The sequence below is a fragment of the Oncorhynchus kisutch genome, linkage group LG3, assembly GCF_002021735.2.
Source record: "Oncorhynchus kisutch isolate 150728-3 linkage group LG3, Okis_V2, whole genome shotgun sequence".
In the NCBI taxonomy this organism is placed as follows: domain Eukaryota; kingdom Metazoa; phylum Chordata; class Actinopteri; order Salmoniformes; family Salmonidae; genus Oncorhynchus; species Oncorhynchus kisutch.
The window spans coordinates 34828538-34854928 of NC_034176.2; the positions used below are offsets into that span (position 1 = coordinate 34828538).

General features: G+C 40.6%; 1 protein-coding gene across 1 annotated transcript in view; it reads right to left on the reverse strand.

Annotated features, from left to right (window-relative positions):
• Positions 1 to 440: 440 nt before the first annotated feature.
• Positions 441 to 26391, reverse strand: part of galnt9 (polypeptide N-acetylgalactosaminyltransferase 9) — a 93094-nt gene continuing 67143 nt past the window's right edge. The window contains exons 8-11 of the mRNA XM_020473783.2: positions 25648 to 25785; positions 17041 to 17136; positions 2317 to 2484; positions 441 to 1927 (exon numbers count right to left, since the gene is read on the reverse strand). Coding sequence (XP_020329372.1) covers positions 1781 to 1927; positions 2317 to 2484; positions 17041 to 17136; positions 25648 to 25785 — 549 coding nt within the window. The 3' untranslated portion in view covers positions 441 to 1780. The remainder of the gene's footprint in view (positions 1928 to 2316; positions 2485 to 17040; positions 17137 to 25647; positions 25786 to 26391) is intronic.

Genomic DNA, 26391 nt, shown 5'->3' on the forward strand with positions numbered 1-26391 from the left:
GACAATGAGAAACTACCAGGTCTCCTTCCCATGCGAGCTATGTGTCCTTGTCCACCTGCACCTCTCGCCCCCACACCGCTCCCCTTTCTACCACCCCTCTGCCACCCAGCTCATCACTCACTGTCACACTATCTGTCTGTACGGCACGTGAGCGAGAATGAAACGTGTAATGCATACCCTGTCTGACGAACCGCTTTGGTCTCCGCTAGGAGGTGCACAATAGCTATTGTCTCATATTCAACCGCTTAATGCTAATCCACTAGATGACATTCAATGACATTTCTTGCAAGTCACATTCATCAGCTTTCAAAATATCATCCCTTTGTAAAGAAAATGTTATGGGCACATGAGTCATAGCAATCACAATCCCCTTTGCACCTACATTTTGACCATTCAGTATAAATAAATGAGAGACAAAATATGAGAGGCACCAAAAAAGGTTTAGAGAGAGTTATTTATCTTCAAAGTTGTTCACTTTTTGGCCGGGCATCAGAAAATACAGTGGGAAAAGAGTTTCTTGCTGAGCGTAATAAATTGGAACGCTTTCAGTACTTTGTGAAGACATGTTATTCTGTGGGTGGGTTTTAACGATTAGAGAGTTGCGAGGCCATTATCCAGTAGGAGGCTGTAAGTGGAAACACAACAAAGGCAGGTAAGTGGGCTTACACTGTCAAAGTCAAACAACCACCCGCATCTGGCTTTACATCTGTAAAAAATAGGCCCTGGCTTCCATGTAACATGCAGTGAACATCATTGTGGGTAAGGAAAATCTTTAGAAATCCTGAAATGTTCCAATATGTACACTGCCTGGCTCTGTACACAATGGTTTAAAATATAGCTTTTTTTTATTAATGCAGTTAATTAAAACATTTTATTATCCTAACTTTTCTTGGAGGACTGATACCAATTTCTATTTTACAATATATGACTATTATTTAGACATCTTTACATTGGTTTATATATTAATTACTTTAACATAATTTGTACATGCTTGTGGGATTGACATTCCCTGGTCAGATGAAGCATATGGATGTAAAAAGGCACGCTATTGCTCTGATAATTAGTGGCAAGCAATACAGTCAAAAGAAAAATACAAAATAATATAATTTTGTATTTGTGAGAACAGTAGTTGCTTTGCATTCTCATAAGTTCATCAGGAAGATGAACAGCTTTTTGAGTCATATAAAAAAATCTCTTATCAGGATTGTGAAATGTCCAAAGCAACTATCCAAATGACAGCCTGAAGTAATTACAGATTGATATGGCGACTGATAAGCAATTTCATATTTTGATCTGCTCAGTCGAATCAACAAAATGACTCGCTCCAACCTCATCTGCAAAGATTCCTGGGATTGGCTTTATATCAAAATCACAATTCTTGTCAATGTCAGTGTTGAACCACATTGGGAGTTTCATTCAAGTGTCTTAATATTATTTTGTACATGTAGGTGTATGTTCTGTAAGAAATGTGGAGTATTTCAAACAGTACTATATAGCTCGCTGTAAGCCTATGGTATGGTCTCCACATTTGACCCCCAGCTCAGCTGAACACATACTGTATATTGATCATATTCTTCTGAAGATTCAGCAGTTGAAAGCTTTTTGCTCTAAGGGGAGGGCTCAGTGCACACAGTCCATAGAATAATCCACACACTGTGAACTCATCTCATCAGTCCCAGGGCCTATAGCTATCTCATATGAAATGCTCTCTGACTGTCTGTCCATGGGTTTGTCTTCCAAGACTGAAATTATATAATTTTCTCAGAGGAAATGTCTTGCCTCAATGCCTCGGATGCTTTATCCAGTTCCGTATCACCCACTTTTGACCAGAACATCTCTGCACCACCAGTCGAAGGCCAAAGTTGGCATCTTTGGACATCTCCACCTCCAGGCACCGTCCAGTGTCCCTGCTGATGATTGGACCATTCTGCAAAACAAGACACGAAAGGATCCTATCAAAAACACTGATATTGAAATAGAACACATTGTATCCTCAAATCACTCTCTATATTCCTGATGGTAGGTATTATGTTCAAATAGTGTTACTATTACCCGCTCCATACAGGCACACTCGGTCATGTGACAGTTGTGAATGCAAATGCACTGAATGGACGTGGGATTTGGCATGCTCGTCTACAATGGAGGGACCTTTATCAGCAGCAACAACATTTAACACATAGCTCATACTATTATAGAGAACAATTTATTTTCCTCTATGTATGCAATACATGACTCAGTTCATTTGAAGAAGCTAGAGGCTCTTCCAGAAACATGGATCAATTATTGTATTTGAATCCATTTGTGTTTTGATTTTACCTGTGTAAAATCCCACAGCCTCTGCGAAACCCGCGAAACAGAGTCACATTTTTTCAAGCTGGGCGTGCGCCCTCTTCCGTCGTCAATGAGACATTTTGTATTGGGCAGGAAGGTGGTTGACCCTAGGGGTCCTAACTGCAGCAGGCCCTCTGTTGAGTAACGGGCAAGCTGAAAAACAGAGATGAACATCAGGCAGTTAATTTGATTATAACAAGAAGAAACATGGATCCAAAATGCTGTACATTTGAGTAAATGCTGCAAATACAATTGGTAAGTAGTGCACCAGGAAGTATTTTCACCATCCAACTCTAATTCAGTGAGCCAATTCATTAGCTGTATGCAGACTTAAGATATTTATGGAGCTGCTAAGTCTATTATCTATGTTACTGTCTTAGGACATGATAATACAGAACAGAGGCACAGTTTATTAATGCTAAAGATCTTTTCAACCAGACATAATCCCTGGTCATTCAATCCAGTACTAGAAAGTGTGTGTGTCTGTGTGTCGTATCTGTTACTTAAGGATACAGTAGAAATAGCATCCATTATTCATTGATCCTCTCACAGAAATGAGTAGATAAAGATCTTCAATACAGCCCAACATCGCAATATTCTGCTCTTCCCCATTGTTCCACAGTCATCCAGGTAAAAGGGGGTGTTGTAACGGAGGTAACTGTATGAACCAGAACAAGAGGAGGTCGGGGTCGATCAACATAACGGAATGCTTTTGAACCCATATTGTTGACGACCCGGCTTAGATGGACATTATGTGAGCCTTGCAGCTGAATGAATGGCTACTGCTGCAGGCTGATATTTCCTGTTACCACTCCCTTAAACCACATACTCAGAGCTGGATAAACAATATACAAGCCAGCTCATGTGGGGACAGTGGCCGTCCTGGAGCTCTGGCTGAAGGTGACAGAGTGCTCTTTGTGCAGAGTGCTGCACATAAAGAGACACCAATTTGGAACACATGAAAAATGTGGAATAGGTTCATCACTTACTTGTCCAGACTTTTACTACCTTGGGTCTGGTGAAGGTCCTGTGGCTGATTGCCTTTTCACTATTTCTATTGAAATACCAAGGGAATGTACTTCAAATACCATCTTTTCAAATCTTTTTCATGCTGAAAACAAGTGTACAATGTATATCCTGGAGGAGTAAAGTCGATCCTTGAAGTTAAACTCTATCCATATTTTTCTGTGTCTTGGGATGTTAAAGTGACCATATTGCCAACACACCGGCAGTCACGAATCATGACCAGTCAAACTCCACCTGACAGTTGAGACCCCCTAGGCTTCTCCAAAAGTGTGTTCTGATGCCACTGATGGTCATTAGTAGCATACCAAACTTGCCAATGGCTAGTCGCTAATGGCCTGGTACTCTATTGGTACTCTATTGTCCCTCTAATCACTCTGACATCAATGCAAATGGATTGAAAATCTAATCAAAAACTGAATCAAGGCCCCGGCATTAAGAGTCTGAGCGGAATAGGATCACCTGTTGAGCAGCGAGAGCCTGCTCCTCATAGCTGGTTGATGCATGGAATGAAATGTGTTCATATGAGCCCAACGCATACTGCCTATGCTATGCAATTGCGTGAGAAAACAGAGTTTTGATGGCCTCTATTAAAAAGAGGAGGATCCCATCAGCTTTCTATAAACTAGGCCTACTAATAGCCTATTAAGCATATTGCTTCACTTTACAACCGGAGTAGCCTACCTGGCTGGCATGAAAAAGAACAGCGGGAAAAGTGTCCTCCATTAGTTATTGAAGTGCATGTCTATTTTCCCTCTGCTCCTGTTCTGACAGTTGCATAATAATTGCCCATTCTACAGTAAATCAAAACTAATTTCACACATTTATTATTAAGTACATGTAAAGACAAGATTACATTGAGAATAGTCTGATGGGCGAGAATATTATCACTTGTGAATGATGCCCAGCAGGTGCAGAAATATGTATTTTTATAAACCCAGTCAATGTGCAATCACGTGTGAAAACAGTTTTGACTTGCAACTATTAAAAAGGGGATCCCAGTTTTCTTGTGATACAGTATATTTATTGTTCAATTCTTAAAAGTAAGCACATGAATACGCTTTACAACCGGTGTAACCTGGTTACAGGCATATTAAAAACTGTAACCACCGGAAGCTCTTCCTCCATTCACTATTCGAGTGCATGCTATGTTTTTTTGTGGGCCATTTTCAATAAAACAAATTCCCACACTTATATTAGTAGGCTAATTAGTAGACTAGAGCAGATAAGTTTCATGTAACTTTTTTCAAATCATCATCAGACTCGCATCATGCAGCTTTAGTTATGATACAAACCGATATGTTTTGATTTCTAATATATCCTAAAGTTGCATAAATCCCTCATACAGTTATAAATTAAGAACACCCTTTGACTTTTTTCACATGCTGTGTTACAGCCTGAATTTAAAATGGATTAAATTAAGATTTTGTGTCACTGGCCTACACACCCCATAACGTCAAAGTGAAATTATGTTTTTAGACATTTTTACAAATTAATAAAACATGAAATATTTAACCCATTTGTTATTGTCAGCCTAAATAAAATGACTACCTCATTTCGGTACCACACAAACAATTATCTGTAAGGTCCCTCAGTCGAGCAGTGAATTTCAAATACAAAGGCCAGGGAGGTTTTCCAATGGCTAGCAAAGAAGGGCAGCTATTGGTACAGTACATGGGTAAAAAAAAATAAAAAGCATACAATGAATTTCCCTTTGAGCATAGTGAAGTTATTAATTATGATAGGAGAACTGAGGATGGATCAACAACATTGTAGTTACTCCACAATACTAACCTAAATGACAGTGAAAAGAAGGAAGCCTGCACAGAATACAAATATTCAAAAAAAAAGCATCCTGTTTGCAATAAGGCACTAATTAAAACTGCAAAAAATGTGGCAAAGAAAATAACTTTACAGTATGCCCTGAATATAAAGTTATGTTTGGGGCAAATCCAACACAACACATCACTGAGTACCACTCTTCATATTTTTCAATTATGGTTGATGGCTGCATAATGGGTATCCTTGTCATCAGCAAGGACAAAGGTTTTTTTTAGGATAAAAGGAAACAGAACAGAGCTAAGCACAGTTAAAATCCTAGAGGAAAACATGGTTCAGTCTGCTTTACAACAGACACTGGGAGACAAATTCACCTTTCAGTAGGACAATAACCGAAAACACAAGGCCAAATTTACACTGGAATTGCTTACCAAGATGACATTGAATGTTCCTGTGTGGCCTAGTTACAGTTTTGACTTAAAACGGCTTGAAAATCTATGGCAAGACTTGAAAGTGGCTGTCTAGAAATGATCAACAACCAACTTGTTAGAGATTGAAGAAATTAAAAATAATAATTAGGTGATTATCCCAGAGAAGTTGGTGTTTGGTGGATATATTGCCACGGGTGTTGTTAGGCCCGAGACTAAGTGTTATTGCTATGTATCTATGGACATGACCCAGTTGTTCGTTCTAAATGTGTTATTGCCATATTGGTTTGAAACATTCTGATCCATTGCTTGCTAGCTAGCCAACTACGGCTAACTTACAGTCACATCAAACGGCGCAGCCAGAATAACAGCAAAGTAGCTGCATTTGCATTTGTTTAAGCTGTTTTCTAGTGACATTTATTTGGATACATCCATAACAATGAGCTAATGATGCGCATTCTCACCTGACATAGAAAATGTGCTCGCCAGGACACTGTTCAGAGAAGCTAAGTTAGCCAACAACACAGCTCTCACAATCACTTCAAACTGAAGCTGGAAAGACTGAAAACTATCTACAATTCATTTCGTTTGACATGTTTCGTATTGGCATTTGTTTGTATATATCCACAAAAATGATGCCAGCTGATTCTTGATTTCGACTGGCTGAGAAAAGCGGTCTGCCCGTCTGTCTTTTTATTTTTATTTTTTATTTTTTTTTTATTTCACCTTTATTTAACCAGGTAGGCTAGTTGAGAACAAGTTCTCATTTGCAACTGCGACCTGGCCAAGATAAAGCATAGCAGTGTGAGCATACAACAAAGAGTTACACATGGAGTAAACAATTAACAAGTCAATAACACAGTAGAAAACGAAGGGGGGGTCTATATACAATGTGTGCAAAAGGCATGAGGAGGTAGGCAAATAATTACAATTTTGCAGATTAACACTGGAGTGATAAAAGATCAGATGGTCATGTACAGGTAGAGATATTGGTGTGCAGAAGAGCAGAAAAGTAAATAAATAAAAACAGTACGGGGATGAGGTAGGTGAAAAGGGTGGGCTATTTACCAATAGACTATGTACAGCTGCAGCGATCGGTTAGCTGCTCAGATAGCTGATGTTTGAAGTTGGTGAGGGAGATGAAAGTCTCCAACTTCAGCGATTTTTGCAATTCGTTCCAGTCACAGGCAGCAGAGTACTGGAACGAAAGGCGGCCAAATGAGGTGTTGGCTTTAGGGATGATCAGTGAGATACACCTGCTGGAGCGCGTGCTACGGATGGGTGTTGCCATCGTGACCAGTGAGCTGAGATAAGGCGGAGCTTTACCTAGCATAGACTTGTAGATGACCTGGAGCCAGTGGGTCTGGCGACGAATATGTAGCGAGGGCCAGCTGACTAGAGCATACAAGTCGCAGTGGTGGGTAGTATAAGGTGCTTTAGTGACAAAACGGATGGCACTGTGATAGACTGCATCCAGTTTGCTGAGTAGAGTGTTGGAAGCCATTTTGTAGATGACATCGCCGAAGTCGAGGATCGGTAGGATAGTCAGTTTTACTAGGGTAAGCTTGGCGGCTTGAGTGAAGGAGGCTTTGTTGCGGAATAGAAAGCCGACTCTTGATTTGATTTTCGATTGGAGATGTTTGATATGAGTCTGGAAGGAGAGTTTGCAGTCTAGCCAGACACCTAGGTACTTATAGATGTCCACATATTCTAGGTCGGAACCATCCAGGGTGGTGATGCTAGTCGGGCATGCAGGTGCAGGCAGCGACCGGTTGAAAAGCATGCATTTGGTTTTACTAGCGTTTAAGAGCAGTTGGAGGCCACGGAAGGAGTGTTGTATGGCATTGAAGCTTGTTTGGAGGTTAGATAGCACAGTGTCCAAAGACGGGCCGAAAGTATATAGAATGGTGTCGTCTGCGTAGAGGTGGATCAGGGAATCGCCCGCAGCAAGAGCAACATCATTGATATACACAGAGAAAAGAGTCGGCCCGAGAATTGAACCCTGTGGCACCCCCATAGAGACTGCCAGAGGACCGGACAGCATGCCCTCCGATTTGACACACTGAACTCTGTCTGCAAAGTAATTGGTGAACCAGGCAAGGCAGTCATCCGAAAAACCGAGGCTACTGAGTCTGCCGATAAGAATATGGTGATTGACAGAGTCGAAAGCCTTGGCGAGGTCGATGAAGACGGCTGCACAGTACTGTCTTTTATCGATGGCGGTTATGATGTCGTTTAGTACCTTGAGTGTGGCTGAGGTGCACCCATGACCGGCTCGGAAACCAGATTGCACAGCGGAGAAGGTACGGTGGGATTCGAGATGGTCAGTGACCTGTTTGTTGACTTGGCTTTCGAAGACCTTAGATAGGCAGGGCAGGATGGATATAGGTCTGTAACAGTTTGGGTCCAGGGTGTCTCCCCCTTTGAAGAGGGGGATGACTGCGGCAGCTTTCCAATCCTTGGGGATCTCAGACGAGATGAAAGAGAGGTTGAACAGGCTGGTAATAGGGGTTGCGACAATGGTGGCAGATAGTTTCAGAAATAGAGGGTCCAGATTGTCAAGCCCATTCTCAACCCAATTCCCGACATGTGCATTACTATGGGACAGCTGATGATCGAATTTCAGTACTGAAACAATGTACAAATGTCAGAAAGACAGACAGTAAGGTTTATACAAATCTCCGCTGTTGACAACCAAATGCTAGTCTAAAAAAATGGGAGATAATGTCTAGATGCTTTTATAGTGGAGATCAAGATTATAAATTGTCTGCATGGGTTGATGAGACAGTAGATTGGTCAGTGAGATGGAACAGAGTAAATAGGCATTTCAACATCACAGTTTTAGCCGGTTGTAAATTGTGGAATAGATACCGGCTGGAATGTGGTTTTAACACAATTAATAGTTAACAAATAAGACATTTCTGTTCTATTAATGCTGTGTTTCTGTAAAGGGATGGTTTCCACTCTAGCTTCCTGCAGTTAGTCTGGGCGTATGGTCAAGGGAATGGGTTTTTGCTAGAAATAGCTTGAGCTGACAATGACTTGGTGATACATATCTACAGCTGGCATTCCATAGACAAGATGTGGTGTGTGTGACCCGAGACAGAGATAGCCTGGAAGAGTTTAGAACAATCCCTCATTGTCTCATCTTCATCCTGGCATCTGGGAAACTAAGCCAGGTTGGGGGTAAAACAACATCTATGCAGATAACCAGGAGATGAACCCAAGGTGGTGGTGCCCCCAAGTCAGCACAGGAGGGGTGGAACCAGCCCTGACTAAGCATTTATAGGTCTCCTATATAAGATCTGTTTTTTCATTATCGGTTAAGCTCTCTGCAACATGCACTTCAGATTGTGCTGTTGACCAGCTTCGTTATTGCAATAATTAATCGCTATTAAATAAAGATGATTGTTTGAAGAAATGACAAAGTCTCTCTCAGTATAAATTTCCACGACACAACCCAGGTGTTGCAAAGCTTTTAGAGATTTATTCAGAAAAGACTCACAGCTGTAATCGCCGCCAAAGGTGATTCTATCATGTATTGCCACAGGGTGTGAATACTTATGTAAATTAGATATTTCGGCATTTCATTTTCAATAAATGTGCAAACATTTCTAAACACACTTTGCCATAATGGGTGTTGTGTGTACATGGGTGAGAAAATAATCTATTTAATCCATTTTGAATTCAGGCTGTAACTCAACAAAATGTGGAATAATTCAAGGCGTTCTGAAGGAAATGTAGGAGGACCTGTTTCAAATTATCACTTTGTTAAAGAACAGCTGCATGTGCACACTCCCTCAGAAATTGTTTGGGGAAAATATCCTTTCTATTTTATTCAGCTACATTCAATTGTTTACTTCTTACCATATAATAATATAAAATAATGCCCCAGGAATTATAAGAAAATCTTATCTGCTAAATGAACTAGTGTAGCCCACAGCCATATGACATAGCCAGATCTGGGCCTGACATAAGGACAACTCAGAATATGCTATTCTGTTCTTCTGAAATAATCCACATTTTCTTCATATCATTATGTTAATTTAGACCTGCCTATAATAATGGATTTATTGTGATGGTGTAGGCTATATTACTTTTATTTACTCAACTTTTTCAAATGTAGATGTTTCAAAGTTCTGCATCACTGGCTTGTATGCAATGCGTGGAAGCCTGGAGATGCTAAACGTATTTATGTTAATTTATGGTCAATTACCATGAGACCGGCAGTTATTTGCTTGACAGTTACCGTCTGACAAAATTTCATGACCGACACAGCTCTATCTGTATCACAAAGTGGTAGCCGTTTTCCATACTGTTTTAATCACTATAACCCTGTTTGAACATGGATTCCATCCTGGCAGCAAGACGAATACATCTTAAACGATTATGTGATTTAATTTGTCATTCATTCATTTCACTCTTCTTTTTTCTTCTTTCAAATGTCCTCCAACTGACTTTCCATCCTGGTGTTTAGGGGTTGTGTAAATGTGTAGCAACTGGCGTGATAAACTGATTCATCAGTAGTGGAAATGAGAACTGTAGACAGTCCAGCAAACTAATCCCTGTTAAAATGTGTTTACAGCGTTAAGGAGTGGATGCCTTTATTTCCTAACGCAATTAAAATCTGACTATAACAAATCATTTGCCACCATAAGGAAAGTATTATGCCAAGCCAATCAACCTGTTCTCAAAACATTAGAGCCTGATGCTCAATTACTTGGCGCAGTAAAGTTTGGGTGGGAGCCTCTTTGGGTCAGGCTAATCATGAGTTTCCTAATTGGCTCATTAAGACTAGGCTGGGGTACAGTATAGTAAATATGATGTATGTGTGTTATTGTATAGCAGGAAGTATTTCAGAGTGAGACTTCTTGCTATGGAAATCCCCCTCTCCGCACCTCAGTCTACCACTGAGCGACAGCTCTGCAATGTGCCACTCTGAGATTGCTGTACTGTACTCCACTGTACAATTACATTAGTTTGAGGCCGATCATCCCATTTCTATAAAGCTGCTGACTATGCTCTCCAAACAATTACACTGCATTAGTAGCTTTTCAATGTAAATAGTATATATTTTTATGACTGCTGAATACCAACTATCAATCACTTAGATCATGTACTTTCAGATAGATAGCTCACGAAACAACTACTCTATATCCCTCTAGATCGTGCGTTCTTCTGTCTCTTCTCTCAACTCCCTACTACATGGCATAGTTTGGGCTTGATCTAAATTTATTACTAGAGAAACTACACATTGCGCTCACATAAGAAAACTTAACAAAATGGAATTCAATTCAACTGAACTGACGTTGGTAAATTAGTTGTTTAATAAACAAAAAATACAGTTAAAGTCTTTAGTTTACATACACTTGGAGTCATTAGTTGGAGTCATTAAAACTTGTTTTCAACCACTCCACAAATTTATTGTTAACAAACTATCGTTTTGGCAAGTCGGTTAGGACATCTACTTTGTGCATGACACAAGTCATTTTTCCAACAATTGTTTACAGACAAGTTATTTCACTTATAATTCACTGTATCACAACTCCAGTGGGTCAGAAGTTTGCATACACTAAGTTGACTGTGCCTTTAAACAGGTTGTAAAATTATGTCATGGCTTTAGAAGCTTCTGATAGGCTAACTGACATCATTTGAGTCAATTGGAGCTGTATCTGTGGATGTATTTCAAGGCCTACCTTCAAACTTGGTGCCTCTTTGCTTGACATCATGGGAAAATCAAAAGAAATCAGCCAAGACCCCAGAAAATAAAATTGTTGACCTACGCAAGTCAGGTACATCCTTGGGAGCAATTTCCAAACGCCTGAAGGTACCACGTTCATCTGTACAAACAATAGTAAGCAAGTATAAACACCATGAGACCACACAGCTGTCATACCGCTCAGGAAGAAGACGCGTTCTGTCTCCTAGAGATGAACGTACTTTGGTGCGAAAAGTGCAAATCAATCCCAGAACAACAGGAAAGGACCTTGTGAAGATGCTGGAGGAAACAGGTACAAAAGTATCTACAGTGGGGGGAACAAGTATTTGATACACTGCCGATTTTGCAGGTTTTCCTACTTGCAAAGCATGTAGAGGTCTGTAATTTTTATCATAGGTACACTTCAACTGTGAGAGACGGAATCCAGAAAATCACATTGTATGATTTTTAAGTAATTCATTTGCATTTTATTGCATGACATAAGTATTTGATACATCAGAAAAGCAGAACTTAATATTTGGTACAGAAACGTTTGTTTGCAATTACAGAGATCATACGTTTCCTGTAGTTCTTGACCAGGTTTGCACATACTGGCAAGGATTTTGGCCCACTCCTCCATACAGACCTTCTCCAGATCCTTCAGGTTTCGGGGCTGTCGCTGGGCAATACGGACTTTCAGCTCCCTCCAAAGATTTTCTATTGGGTTCAGGTCTGGAGACTGGCTAGACCACTCCAAGACCTTGAGATGCTTCTTACGGAGCCACTCCTTAGTTGCCCTGGCTGTGTGTTTTGGGTCGTTGTCATGTTGGAAGACCCATCTTCAATGCTCTTACTGAGGGAAGGAGGTTGTTGGCCAAGATCTCGCGATACATGGCCCCATCCATCCTCCCCTCAATACGGTGCAGTCGTCCTGTCCCCTTTGCAGAAAATCATCCCCAAAGAATGATGTTTCCACCTCCATGCTTCACGGTTGTGATGGTGTTCTTGGGGTTGTACTCATCCTTCTTCTTCCTCCAAACACGGCGAGTGGAGTTTAAACCAAAAAGCTCTATTTTTGTCTCATCAAACCACATGACCTTCTCCCATTCCTCCTCTGGATCATTCAGATGGTCATTGGCAAACTTCTGACGGGCCTGGCCTTGCGCTGGCTTGAGCAGGGGGACCTTGCGTGCGCTGCAGGATTTTAATCCATGACGGCATAGTGTGTTACTAATGGTTTTCTTTGAGACTGTGGTCCCAGCTCTCTTCAGGTCATTGACCAGGCCCTGCCGTGTAGTTCTGGGCTGATCCCTCACCTTCCTCATAATCATTGATGCCCCACGAAGTGAGATCTTGCATGGAGCCCCAGACCGAGGGTGATTGACCGTCATCTTGAACTTGAACCATTTTCGAATAATTGCGCCAACAGTTGTTGCCTTCTCACCAAGCTGCTTGCCTATTGTCCTGTAGCCCATCCCAGCCTTGTGCAGGTCTACAATTCTATCCCTGATGTCCTTACACAGCTCTCTGGTCTTGGCCATTGTGGAGAGGTTGGAATCTGTTTGATTGAGTGCGTGGACAGGTGTCTTTTATACAGGTAACGAGTTCAAACAGGTGTAGTCAATACAGGTAATGAGTGGAGAACAGGAGGGCTTCTTAAAGAAAAACTAACAGGTCTGTGAGAGCCGGAATTCTTACTGGTTGGTAGGTGATCAAATATTTATGTCATGCAATAAAATGCAAATTAATTACTTAAAAATCATACAATGTGATTTTCTGGATTTTTGATTTGTAAGTGAAGTGTACCTATGATAAAAATTACAGTCCTCTACATGCTTTGTAAGTAGGAAAACCTGCAAAATTGGCAGTGTATCAAATACTTGTTCTCCCCACTGTATATCCATAGTAAAACAAGTCCTATATCGACATAACCTGAAAGGCCACCCAGCTAGGAAGGAGCCACTGCTCCAAAACCGCCATAAAAAAAAGCCAGACTACGGTTTGCAACTGCACATACGTTTTGGAGAAATGTCCTCTGGTCTGATGAAACAAAAATTGAACCTTTTGGCTATAATGACCATCGTTATGTTTGGAGGAAAAAGGGGGAGGCTTGCAAGCCAAAGAACACCATCCCAACTGTGAAGCACGGGGGTGGCAGCATTATGTTGTAGGGGTGCTTGCTGCAGGAGGGTCTGGTGCACTTAACAAAATAGATGGCATCATGAGATAGGGAAATTATGTGGATATATTGAAGCAACCTCTCAAGACATCAGTCAGGTTAAAGCTTGGTCGCAAATGGGTCAAGCATACTTCCAAAGTTGTGGAAAAATGGCTTAAGGACAACAAGGTCAAGGTATTGGAGGGGCCATCACAAAGCCCAGACCTCAATCCTATAGACACTTTGTGGGCAGAACTGAAAAAGCTTGTGCGAGCAAGGAGGCCTACAAACCTGGCTCAGTTACACCATGTCTGTCAGGAGGAATGGGCCAAAATTCACCCAACTTCTTGTTGGAAGCTTGTGGAAGGCTACCTGAAACATTTGACCCAACTTAAACAATTTAAAGGCAATGCTACCAAATACTAATTGAGTGTATGTAAACTTGTGACCCACTGGGAATGTGATGAAAGAAACAAAAGCTGAAATAAATCACTCTACTATTATTCTGACATTTCACATTCTTAAAATAAAGTGGTGATCCTAACTGACCTAAGACAGAGAATTTTTATTAGGATTAAATGTCAGGAATTGTGAAAAACTGAGTTTAAATGCATTTGGCTAATGTGTATGTAAACTTCTGACTTCAACTGTAACTGACATTTTAGTTCATCGCTCAGCACTACATTGAGTAGAACTTTCAACTTTAAATATTTTTTAAGAAATGTGCTGTTTTCACATATGTTGACACTGGTTGTGCTGGAGGTAATGAAATGAGGTTGAAAAGTGCTGAAATTTCCCTTAATAAATCCTCTTAGGGCTAGGGGTCCCGCTAGTGGGACAACTTCCAGTGAAACTGGAGGGCACGCAATTCAAATAAATAATCATAAAAATTATGGATATTAAACATTTAGGTACATAAGTTTCTTATATCAGTTGAAAGCGTAAGTTCTTCTTAATCTAACTGCACTTTCTGATTTACAGTAGCCATTACAGTGAAAGCATACCATGAGATTGTTTGAGGACGGTGCCCCACATCAAAATATTTTTCCACCGGCACAGGTTTCATAAATTCGCAAATAACTATTAAATATTCACTTACTTTTTGAAAATCTTCCTGTGATTTGTCATCCAAAGGGTCCCTGCTATAAAATGTAGTGTCGTTTTGTTAGATAAAATCCTTCATTATATCCCAAAAAGTCTGTTTAGTTGGTGCCATCGATTTGAGTAATCCACTCATTCAACATACAGAGAAAGGAATCCAAAAATCGATTTGTTTCAACAAGTCAAAATACATTTCTATTCACTCCTCAGATACCCTAAAATGTAATCAAACTATAATATTTCTTACGAAAAGAAGTATGTTCAATAGGAAACCGATTTTAGCTGTTGCGTTCGTCTTCATTGCGAGCAAATACATGAATTTCCAAGACTGTGTCCCTGTACTAACACTGATATTTCTTATTCGTTTTGGAAGTTACAAGCCTGAAGCCTTGAACATAGACTTCTGACACCCTGTGGAAGCCATAGGAATTGCATCCTGGGAGTTAGAATTCAGTATGCCCCTATACTTTCCATTTTAAGAGCATGGGCTCTCAAAAAAATTAATCCGGTTGTTTTTTCTTTGGATTTTCTCCTACCATCTCTATTGTGTTATATTCTCCTAGGCAATCCGACCATACAGTACAGAATCATTGGACAGAACACATGGGGGTTGAGCAACAGCAGGAGACCAGCGTGTGATGTGAAACACCCTGCTTGCGTCCACAATGGCACCCTATTCTGTATGAGAATGACATCCTATGCCATTTGGACGCAGCCCCTGACTACTACAGATCCCTATGCTGGGGTCTTAAAAAGCCTCTTAGCATAAATGGTTCAAACAGAGTGTAACAAACATCATCCACTGCTCCATGTACACCACACAAATCAGGTATTCCTGCTGGGATGAGCCAGGTGGGTTGAGTGGGGCGACCCTGGCCCTGGAATCCCCATCCTCTGCCATGCCCTATATCAGGATTAGCCCAAATGGACAAGGTGAGCCATTGTCATCTTGGTTTTAAACCTCCTTACAAGAGGCATGAGGGAAACAGAGAGACTAATAAAGATTTATTCCGCACAATTACATTTTTTATACATAATAGGAAAAGTTCAGTAAAATCAAAACGACTCTAAAAATGGAATTGGATCCTGTGTAGTAGCTTTGTAATCTAATGATACAATGACATAACATTCATTTCCATTTGTTTATTTCCCCTGAGGGTCGGATTAAAGACTCAGTGTAGCTTTACTGGACCGCACTGAGCTCTCTCCGGAGGAGGGAAGGGGAAAAGAGCCAGCCAACACTGCAACTATTTTATATTCAGCATGCGACTGATAATAAACATGTCACTCCGCATCCAGAGGTGAAAAAAAATCAGCCATGAATAATATTTGCATGATTGCAGGCACACAAAAATAGTTGCAAAGACCCTTTTGCCCTCACACTCACAGGTCAGCACCTAGTGAATATTCTATAATGGAACTACCAGCGAGGACATTGATTAAAATATTAGAATAAACAAATGGGAAAGAAAAAAATCAATCGAATTATGAATTTTACTGAACAAAATTATAAACCCAACATTCAACAATTTCAACGATTTTACTGAGTTACAGTTCATATAAGGAACAAAGTCAATATATGTTTTTTTTTTTTATTAGGCCTTAATCTATCGATCTCACATGACTGGGCAGGGGGGCAGCAAATGGGTGTTCCCAGGAGAGCATAGGCCCCTCCCACTTGGGAGCCAGGCCCACCCAGGCCCAGCCAATCAGAATGAGTTCATCCACACAAAAGGGCTTTATTACAGACAGAAATACTTCTCAGTATCATCAGCTGTCCAGGTGGTTGGTCTCAGATGATCCTGCAGGTGAAGAACCTGGATGTAGAGGTCCTGTGCTGGCATGGTTACAAGTGGTTTGCAGTTGTGAGGCCATTTGGACATACTGCCAAATACTCTAAAACCACATTGGAAGCAGCTTATGGTAAAGCAATTAACATGACATTCTCTGGCAACTGCTCTGGTGGGCATTGCTGCAGTCAACATGCCAATTGCACTCTCCCTCAAAACTTGAGACATCTGTGGCATTGTGTTGTGTGACAGAACTGGCCTTTTATTGTCCCCAGTGTAATGATCATGCTTTTTAATCAGCTTCTTGATATGCCACACCTGTCAGGTGGATGGATTATCTTGGCCAAGGAAAAATGCTCACTAACAGGGATGTAAACAATTTTGCCACAGAAATTAGCTTATTGTGCATATGGAACATTTCTGGGATCTTTTATTTCTGCCCATGAAACATGGGATCAACATTTTACATTTGCGTTTCTGTTTTTGTTCATTATATTCTAAATATATTCACAATTCTGAGCTTATTTCCCCAAAATGAAAAGTGATTTGTAGATTTTGCTTGGCTGTCAATATTGAGATAAGTGTTATACCAAGGCAATACACTGCATACTGTAAGAATAATGCTTAAATTATTTTGTGAAGAAAGAAGGTACCTTCATGTTCAACCAACCAAAAATGTAAACAGTCTTTATATTATTTGTAAATATACAAAAGAGAGTGAAATCTGCTAACCTGTGAGGACATCCCGTGGCAGGGGTAGAGAATGGCTTTGTCATCGTCCTCTGATCCCTGGTCCAGACAGTAGCCACTGGCCTTACTGTTCCTGACCTGCAACACACCAAAAAGCATAGACACTTTACTGTTCCTGACCTGCAACACACCTAACAATAGACACTTTACTGTTCCTGACCTGCTACACACCAAACAACACAGACACGTTACTGTTCCTGACCTGCAACACACCTAACAATAGACACTTTACTGTTCCTGACCTGTAACATACCAAACACAACATATACAGTAAGGCAAAAAAGTATTTAGTCAGCCACCAATTGTGCAAGTTCTCCCATTTAAAAAGATGAGAGGCCTGTAATTTTCATCATAGGTACACTTCAACTATGACAGACAAAATGAGAAAAAAAATCCAGAAAATCACATTGTAGGATTTTTTAAGAATTTATTTGCAAATTATGGTGGAAAATAAGTATTTGGTCACCTACAAACAAACAAGATTTCTGGCTCTCACTGACCTGTAACTTCGTCTTTAAAGGCTTGTTACCTGTATTAATGGCACCTGTTTGAACTTGTTATCAGTATAAAAGACACCTGTCCACAACCTCAAACTGTCATACTCCAAACTCCACTATGGCCAAGACCAAAGAGCTGTCAAAGGACACCAGAAACAAAATTGTAGACCTGCACCAGGCTGGGAAGACTGAATCTGCAATAGGTAAGCAGCTTGGTTTGAAGAAATCAACTGTGGGAGCAATTATTAGGAAATGGAAGACATAAAAGACCACTGATAATCTCCCTCGATCTGGGGCTCCACGCAAGATCTCACCCTGTGGGGTCAAAATGATCACAAGAACGGTGAGCAAAAATCCCATAACCACACGGGGGGACCTAGTGAATGACCTGCAGAGAACTGGGACCAAAGTAACAAAGCCTACCATCAGTAACACACTAGGCCGCCAGGAACTCAAATCCTGCAGTGCCAGACGTGTCCCCCTGCTTAAGCCAATACATGTCCAGGCCCGTCTGATGTTTGCTAGAGAGCATTTGGATGATCCAGAAGAAGATTGGGAGAATGTCATATGGTCAGATGAAACCAAAATATAACTTTTTGGTAAAAACTCAACTCGTCGTGTTTGGAGGACAAAGAATGCTGAGTTGCATCCAAAGAACACCATACCTACTGTGAAGCATGGGGGTGGAAACATCATGCTTTGGGGCTGTTTTTCTGCAAAGGGACCAGGACGGCTGATCCGTGTAAAGGAAAGAATGAATGGGGCCATGTATTGTGAGATTTTGAGTGAAAACCTCCTTCCATCAGCAAGGGTATTGAAGATGGACCGTGGCTGGGTCTTTCAGCATGACAATGATCCCAAACACACTGCCCAGGCAATGAAGGAGTGGCTTCGTAAGAAGCATTTCAAGGTCCTGGAGTGGCCTAGCCAGTCTCCAGATCTCAAACCCATAGAAAATCTTTGGAGGGAGTTGAAAGTCCGTGTTGCCCAGCATCAGCCCCAAAACATCACTGCTCTAGAGATCTGCATGGAGGAATGGGCCAAAATACCAGCAACAGTGTGTGAAAACCTTGTGAAGACTTACAGAAAACGTTTGACCTCTGTCATTGCCAACAAAGGGTATATAACAAAGTATTGAGATAAACTTTTGTTATTGACCAAATACTTCTTTTCCACCATAATTTGCAAATAAATTCATTAAAAATCCTACAATGTGATTTTTGGATTTTTTTCTCTAATTTTGTCTGTCATAGTTGAAGTTTACCTATGATGAAAATTACAGTCCTCTCTCATCTTTCTAAGTGGGAGAACTTGCACAATTGGTGGCTGACTAAATACTTTTTTGCCCCACTGTACTTTACTCTTCCTGAACTGCAGCACACAAAACAGCAGACACTCTACTGTTCCTGACCTGCAACACACAAAACAACATAGACAATTTACAGTTCCTAAACTGCAACACAAAAACAGCACCTAAAATGTACTGTTCATGATATGCAATCACACCAAACAACAGACACTTTACTATTCCTGACCTGCAACACACCAAACAACAGACTATTTCCTGCTCCTAACCTGCAACACACCAAACAATATACACTTTACTGTTCCTGACCTGTGAAACACCAAACAACACATACACATTATTGTTCCTGACCTGCAGCACACAAAACAACAGACACTTCACTGTTCCTGACCTGTAACACACCAAACACCACATATACTTTACTCTTCCTGACCTGTAACACAACAAACTCCGACACTTTACAGTTCCTAACCTGCAGCACAAAAACAGCACCTAAAATGTACTATACCTGGATCACACCAAACAACAGACACTTTACTGTTCCTGACCTGCAACACACCAAACATCACATATACTTTGCTCTTCCTGACCTGCAGCACACAAAACAACAGACACTTTAGTGTTCCTGACCTGCAACACACCAAACACAGACACGTTACTGATCCTGACCTGCAACACACCAAACAACAGACTATTTCCTGCTCCTAACCTGCAGCACACCAAACAATAGACACTTTACTGTTCCTGACCTGTAAAACACCAAACACATACACATTATTGTTCCTGACTTGCAGCACACCAAACTACAGATACTTTACTGTTCCTGACCTGCAACACACCAAACAACACATAAACCTTACTGATCTTGAACTGTAATACACTAAACAACAGATACTTTACTGTTCCCTATCTGCAACAAACCAAAGCAGACCTTAACTTTACTGTTCCTGACCTGCAACACACCAAACAACACATAAACCTTACTGATCTTGAACTGTAATACACTAAACAACAGATACTTTACTGTTCCCTATCTGCAACAAACCAAAGCAGACCTTAACTTTACTGTTCCTGACCTGCAACACACCAAACAACACATAAACCTTACTGATCTTGAACTGTAATACACTAAACAACAGACACTTTACTGTTCCTGACCTGCAACACACTAAAAAACACAGACACTTTACTATTCCTGACATGCAACACACGAAACAACATACTGTTCCTGACCTGCAACACACCAATCACCACATCAACTTTATTATTCCTGACTTGCAACACACCAACCAACAGATAATTTACTGTTCCTGACCTGCACCAGACCAAAGAAAACAGACGCTTTAATGTTCCTGACCTGCAACATAACAAACAACACAGATACTTTTCTGGTCCTGACCGGCATCACACCAAAAAACAGACACTTTACTGTTCCTGACCTGCAACACACCAAAGAACAGATACTTTACTGTTCCTGGCAGGCAACACACAAAACAACATACACACTTTACTGTTCCTGATCTGCAATACAAACATGACAGATACTTTACTCTTCCTGAACTGCAACACACCATACAAAAAACACTTGACGGTTCCTGACCTGCAACACACCAAACAACACAGATATACACACATGAAGATGGAAATCAGGCTATGCTTAGATTCAGGGAAAGATGTACTAAGTGCATGTGTCTGTGCAAAGTTTGCATTTATTATTTTCAGAAGGGAATTAATGGTATAAACACAAAACTGTTGTTATAACAGTCTTATCGAACCTATTTTCTATCATTTTTAGAACCTCTTGTCCAGAATATACTGTAAAAATATTTATTTTTGTAAATATTAGTAACAAGAAACGGCACTTTATCATCTCACAAAGTAAGAATGTACACACTACAGTGATGAAAGATTCCATTTGAACCCAATGAGTCCCACCGTAACACCGGGATGTTTTGGACCCCTTTAAAACAGCTACAGACTTCTGGGATTTGTTCTGGACCATTGTATTTGTCTATTTCTTCTGCATCCGTATATACTGTACCAACCATTATTCTGTGTTTGTGAGACAAGGGCGGAACCAGAAGGGACCAGGAGTTGGGTCTTTTTACAAAACCATATGTAGAGTCTTAATAGTTTGAGCTAGTAAAAGCTATCTATAAAAAGCTGAGACTCATGAATATGCACAGGACATGTCTATGACCCTGACAAGCATTAGAAGGTAAGGGGTTCTTCTACATAGAAGATCATTGGAAATCCCAGGACATAGTGTCTATAATACTCTAATAAGCTCACATAGTTGCTGTCACAAACTCCAAACTCCACACAGTTGTCACTGAATAGTTGTATATTCATTTCCCTGTGAGCAAACAAATCAATTTTTATCAGGTTTTTGCTTTGGCAGACCTTATTTTTTTTACTGACATCTGTCAATAAAATTCATGAATGCTCCCAAGCTGCGCAGTATCACATCCGGCCATGATTGGTAGTCGCATAGGGTGGAGCACAATTGGCCCAGCGTCGTCCAAGTTTGGCACGGGGTAGGCCGTCATTGTAAATAAGAATTTGTTCTTAACTGACTTGCCTAGTTAAAACTTCTCTGGGATATGTGGGACGCAAGCGTCAACAACAGCCAGTGAAATTGCAGGGCGCCAAATTCAAAACAACAGAAATCTCATAATTAAAATTCCTCAAACATACAAGTATTATCCACCGTTTTAAAGATACACTTCTTGTTAATCCAGCCACAGTGTCTGATTTCAAAAAGGTTTTACGGCTAAAGCCGTATGTTAGCGATTATGTTAGGTCAGCGCCAAGCCACAGAAAACCATACAGCCATTTCCCAAAGAAGGAGAGGTGTCACAAAAGACAGAAATAGCATTAAAATTAATCACTAAACTTTGATGATCTTCACCGGATGGCACTCCCAGGACTCCATGTTAGACCATAAATGTGTGTTTTGTTCGATAAAGTTCATCTTTATGTCCAAAAACCTCATTTGAAATTGGCGTGTTATGTTCAGAAATGCATTGTCTCAAACAAACATCGGTGAATGTGCAGAGAGCCACATCAAATTACAAAAATACTCATCATCAACATTTATCTAAGATACAAGTGTTAACTTCACTAGGGTAGGGGCAGCATTCGGAATTTTGGATGAAAAGCGTGCCCAAATTAAACTGCCTGCTACTCAGGCCCAGAAGATAGGATATGCATATAATTAGTAGATATGGATAGAAAACACTCTAAAGTTTCCAGAACTGTTAAAATAATCTCTGTGAGTATAACAGAACTGATATGACACGTGAAAATCAGAGGAAAATCCAACCAGGAAGTACTATTATTTTGAAAGGCTGTTTTTCCATTGGAAGCCTATCCACCATACAAAGACTTAGGACCCAGGCATTGTTTCAGGCTTTTACTCTTTTACTCTGAAAAATGAGGGAGATACAGCACTTTCAATCAGTGGCCAGTGGAAATTTCTATTCATCAGCCATGCGCCTGATCGGGAACACGCCTTTCTTGTTTCTCCTTTCCTATTGACGAAGCTTTTGTCCAGTTGAAATATTATTGATTATTTATGACAAAAACAACCGGAAGATGGATTTTAAACATCGTTTGGCATGTTTCTACTGACTTTTATTGTACTTTCAAAAAAACTTTTAGTCTGGACTTAGTGCACGTGCCTTAAGCATTCGGATTACTGGACAAAACACGCAAACAAAAAGGAGGTTTTTGGTCATAAAGAGGGACATTATCGAACAAAACTAACATTTGTCTAACATGGAGACCTGGGAGTGCCACCAGATGAAGATCATCAAAGGTAAGTGATTCATTTTAATGCTATTTCTGACTCTTGTGACACTCTCCTTGGCTGGAAAATGGCTGTATGGGTTTCTGTGGTTTCTGTGGCTAGGTGGCTAACGTAATGCAACCGCTGTGTCAGATTTCAAAAAAGTTTTACGGTGAAAGCACACCATGCAATTATGTTAGGTCAGAGCCTAGCCAAAGAAAACCATACAGCCATTTTCCAAAGAAGGAAAGGTGTCACAAAAGACAAAAATAGCATTAAAATGAATCACTTACCTTTGATTATCTTCATCTGATGACACTCCCAGGTCTCCATGTAAGACAATAAATGTTTGTTTTGTTCGATAAAGTTCATATTTATGTCCAAATACGTCCTTTTGTTTGCGCGTTTAGTCCAGTAATCCAAAAAGCACAAGGCCAACACTAAGACCAGATGAAAAGTCAAAACTTTCTATTGCAGTTCATAGAAACATGTCAAACGATGTATAGAATCAATCTTTAGGATGTTTTTATCCAGACAATTCCTTTGTCTTTAGAAATTAAAAGGAACGGAGCTTGCGCTCACGGCCGCAGGCGAGACTTAGCTCATGGCTTTTAGCCAGACCCCTCATTCAAACAGCTCTTATTCTCTCCCCATTCATAGTAGAAGCCTGACACAACGTTCTAAAGACTTGACATCTAATGGAAGCCTTAGGAACTGCAATATGACCCCATAGACACTGTATATTGGATAGACAATCACTTGAGAAACTACAAAACTCAGATTTCCCACTTCCTGGTTGGATTTTTCTCAGGTTTTCACCTGCCATATGAGTTCTGTTATACTCACATACATCATTCATACAGTTTTAGAAACTTCAGAGTGTTTTCTATCCAAATCTACTAATAATATGCATATCTTAGCTTCTGGGCCTGAGTAGCAGGCAGTTTACTCTGGGCACCTTATTCATCCAAGCTATTCAATACTGCCCCTGTTCACAAAGAAGTTAAATAATGGTTAAATATAAAATAAATAAATAAATGTTTTGTGTTGTTTTGTGTTCTAATTATATTTAGCCTCACTTCATAGTGAGGCTAAATATAAGGGCTGAACATGCAACTAAATTAATGTCAGATATATGAAAAGCCCATTTTTGCTGGGGTCTCGGGACTGATAGGCTTAATCTAAGATCATGTAAGCAAAATAAACCTCTCTAATCTCTTAGACTCATCCTAGTCCAGATGGTAGTGTGGATTAATGTGCTTTTAAAACTATGTGATTGAATGTGTATCACTTTATTTCCACCTTGTGAATGTAACTGGTGTGAAATGGCTAGCTAGTTTGCAGTGCGTGCTAATAGCGTTTTAATCAGTGACCACTCTCTCTGAGACCTTGAAAGTAGTTGTTTCCCTTGCTTTGCAAGGGCTGCAGCTTTTGTGAAGCGATAGCTAACAATGCTTTGTAGGCAGCAGTTGCTGATGTATTCAGAGGATCCTTGATTCAAGCCCAGGTTGTGGTGAGGAGAGGGACAGAAACAATACTGTTACATGAAGATATCTATCATGTTGTGTTGTCTGGTTAAAGTTTAAAGTTTTATTAGTCGTATGTATTTGATACACATGGTATACACTGTCCAACCAAATGCTTACTTGCAGTTTCCTTCTCGACAATGCAAAAACAATAAGAAATAATAAAACACAAGAATAAAGAAAAATATAAAGTAAATGGCTCAGAAGAACAGAATAAACATTTTAGCATAAGTATAATACAGGAAGGCTGAATTTATAGTCATGTGTTGACATGTGTTTTGGGGAAGGGGGGATCGGGGGGGCAAGTGTTTAAATTGTGCAGTATTGACAAATCATAGTAAGAAACTGGTAGCAGCAGCTGTGATGTGTGTGAATGTGTGTGTGTGTGTGTGTGTGTGTGTGTGTGTGTGATGTCTGAGCTGGTGGTCAATCCAGTTCAAGTGTTCAGCAGTCTGATGGCTTGTAGATAGAAACTGTCTCTGAGCCTCATGGTCCGATAACGTCTGCTCGACAGTAAGGGAGTGAATAGCTCGTGGCTGGGGTGTGCGGGGTCCTTGATGATGCCGCGGGCCTTCCTCAGGCACCGTTTTCGAGTAGATGTCCTGGATGGATGGGAGCATGGTCCCAGTGATGTACTGGGCCACTGGTCTGGTCAGTGCAGGGGGTGCAGCTGTGGTTCAGCTGCTGCGGTGTGGCAACACAAGGTAACTGTTCCAAGACTTGAATCCATTTGCAAGAAGCAGGGCTAGCAGCATTCATGGGGCCAGGGCCGCCAACATTGTGCTGCTTGATGAAGTTACAGCCTATTTTAATTCTGATATATGCCGACCATAAACTTGAAAAGCTTATTGATTTTCTCCCCCGACTCTGATGTCGAAATCAATAAGTAAAAGTCTTTTTATTTTACAATGATTCTGAATTGGCTGTCTGACTTCTTGCGCTCAATTTCTCATCCTGTCATAATCTTTTCCGCTGTGCAGGGTTGTGCAGCCGAGCCCAAACAATCAAGTCGGCATCGAAAGCTAATAAGTGTGTAATTAAAACTCATTACGGGCGAAATTGCATCAAATTTTGTAGCTGCGCAGCGTTTCTGTGGAAACATGATACCTTTACCTTTCGATGACTCCCTGTAAATGAATGTATTTCCTTCAACATGTAATCTTTGCAGAAGTGCAGAAGCGGTGAAATATAATGTCAATGGTAGATTGATTGAGTGTACATAATGTAAACATAGCTTGTGTTTACATTATTATTATTATTTTTATTTTTTTGTAGAACGTGTCTTCAAACACACAGTAGGCTGCAGCTATTCCACTCAAATATTTGTTTTTTTTGTTTTTTATTGTGTCATTGATAGAGAAAATGTAATCAGTTATTCCACTACATATAGTATAGGTATTCCACTCAAAACATGCTTTTGGTTTTGTATCGCTATCGTTGATAGTGAATAGTGAACAGTGAATGTCTCACCTCCCCATATGTGATTGTGTTGTTGTAGATGCGCATCTCTGGGTAGACATTTTCCAAGTACCAGCGGAAGCTCCGACACTGCAGCCTCTTCCTCAGGGCTACCCGCTCAGACACGTCCCCATAGTCAACCCCAGGGTTCTGGTAGCAACAGGAAAATAAATCACATTTAACATTTATCCAGGAGGCTATTACTTATTATCTACTTAGCTAAGCAACATGTGACTACACTTGTTTGTGGTTTGAATAGAAAAATGGAGGCCTGGAAAGACTGCTGGAGGGAGCAAGGGTAGAAAAAAGGAAAAGAAAGGAGAAGCTGAGAGAGGAATAGTGGATTTGGTTTAGAGATGGATGGATGGTGGCCTGTCGTGTGGGACCCTCATTGTTCTTTCATTAGACATGTATGCTGTGCAAATTCTAATCAGCTGCTTAATTATGAGTCCTCACGGCCCCGCCGTGCCGGCCGGTGTTGTGCATGGAGGTGGCTGCTTAATAACTGCTCTGCACTGTGCCCTGGCCTCTGCAGCAGACATACACTGCCTCGTTAAGAGGCACACTGACTTTAAAAATCTCCCCTTTCCACAGGCATCAACCATATTTTAATATCTGAGAATAATGGCATTGTCCTCTGTCTTTCTAACTAGCTGTAACATTAGGCTAACAGATGCATTCCATTTGGGAGACGTTATTTGGACTACCTGATGGTGGTAACCACAGTGAATCATAGACCCTGCCCTCTTAGCAGAG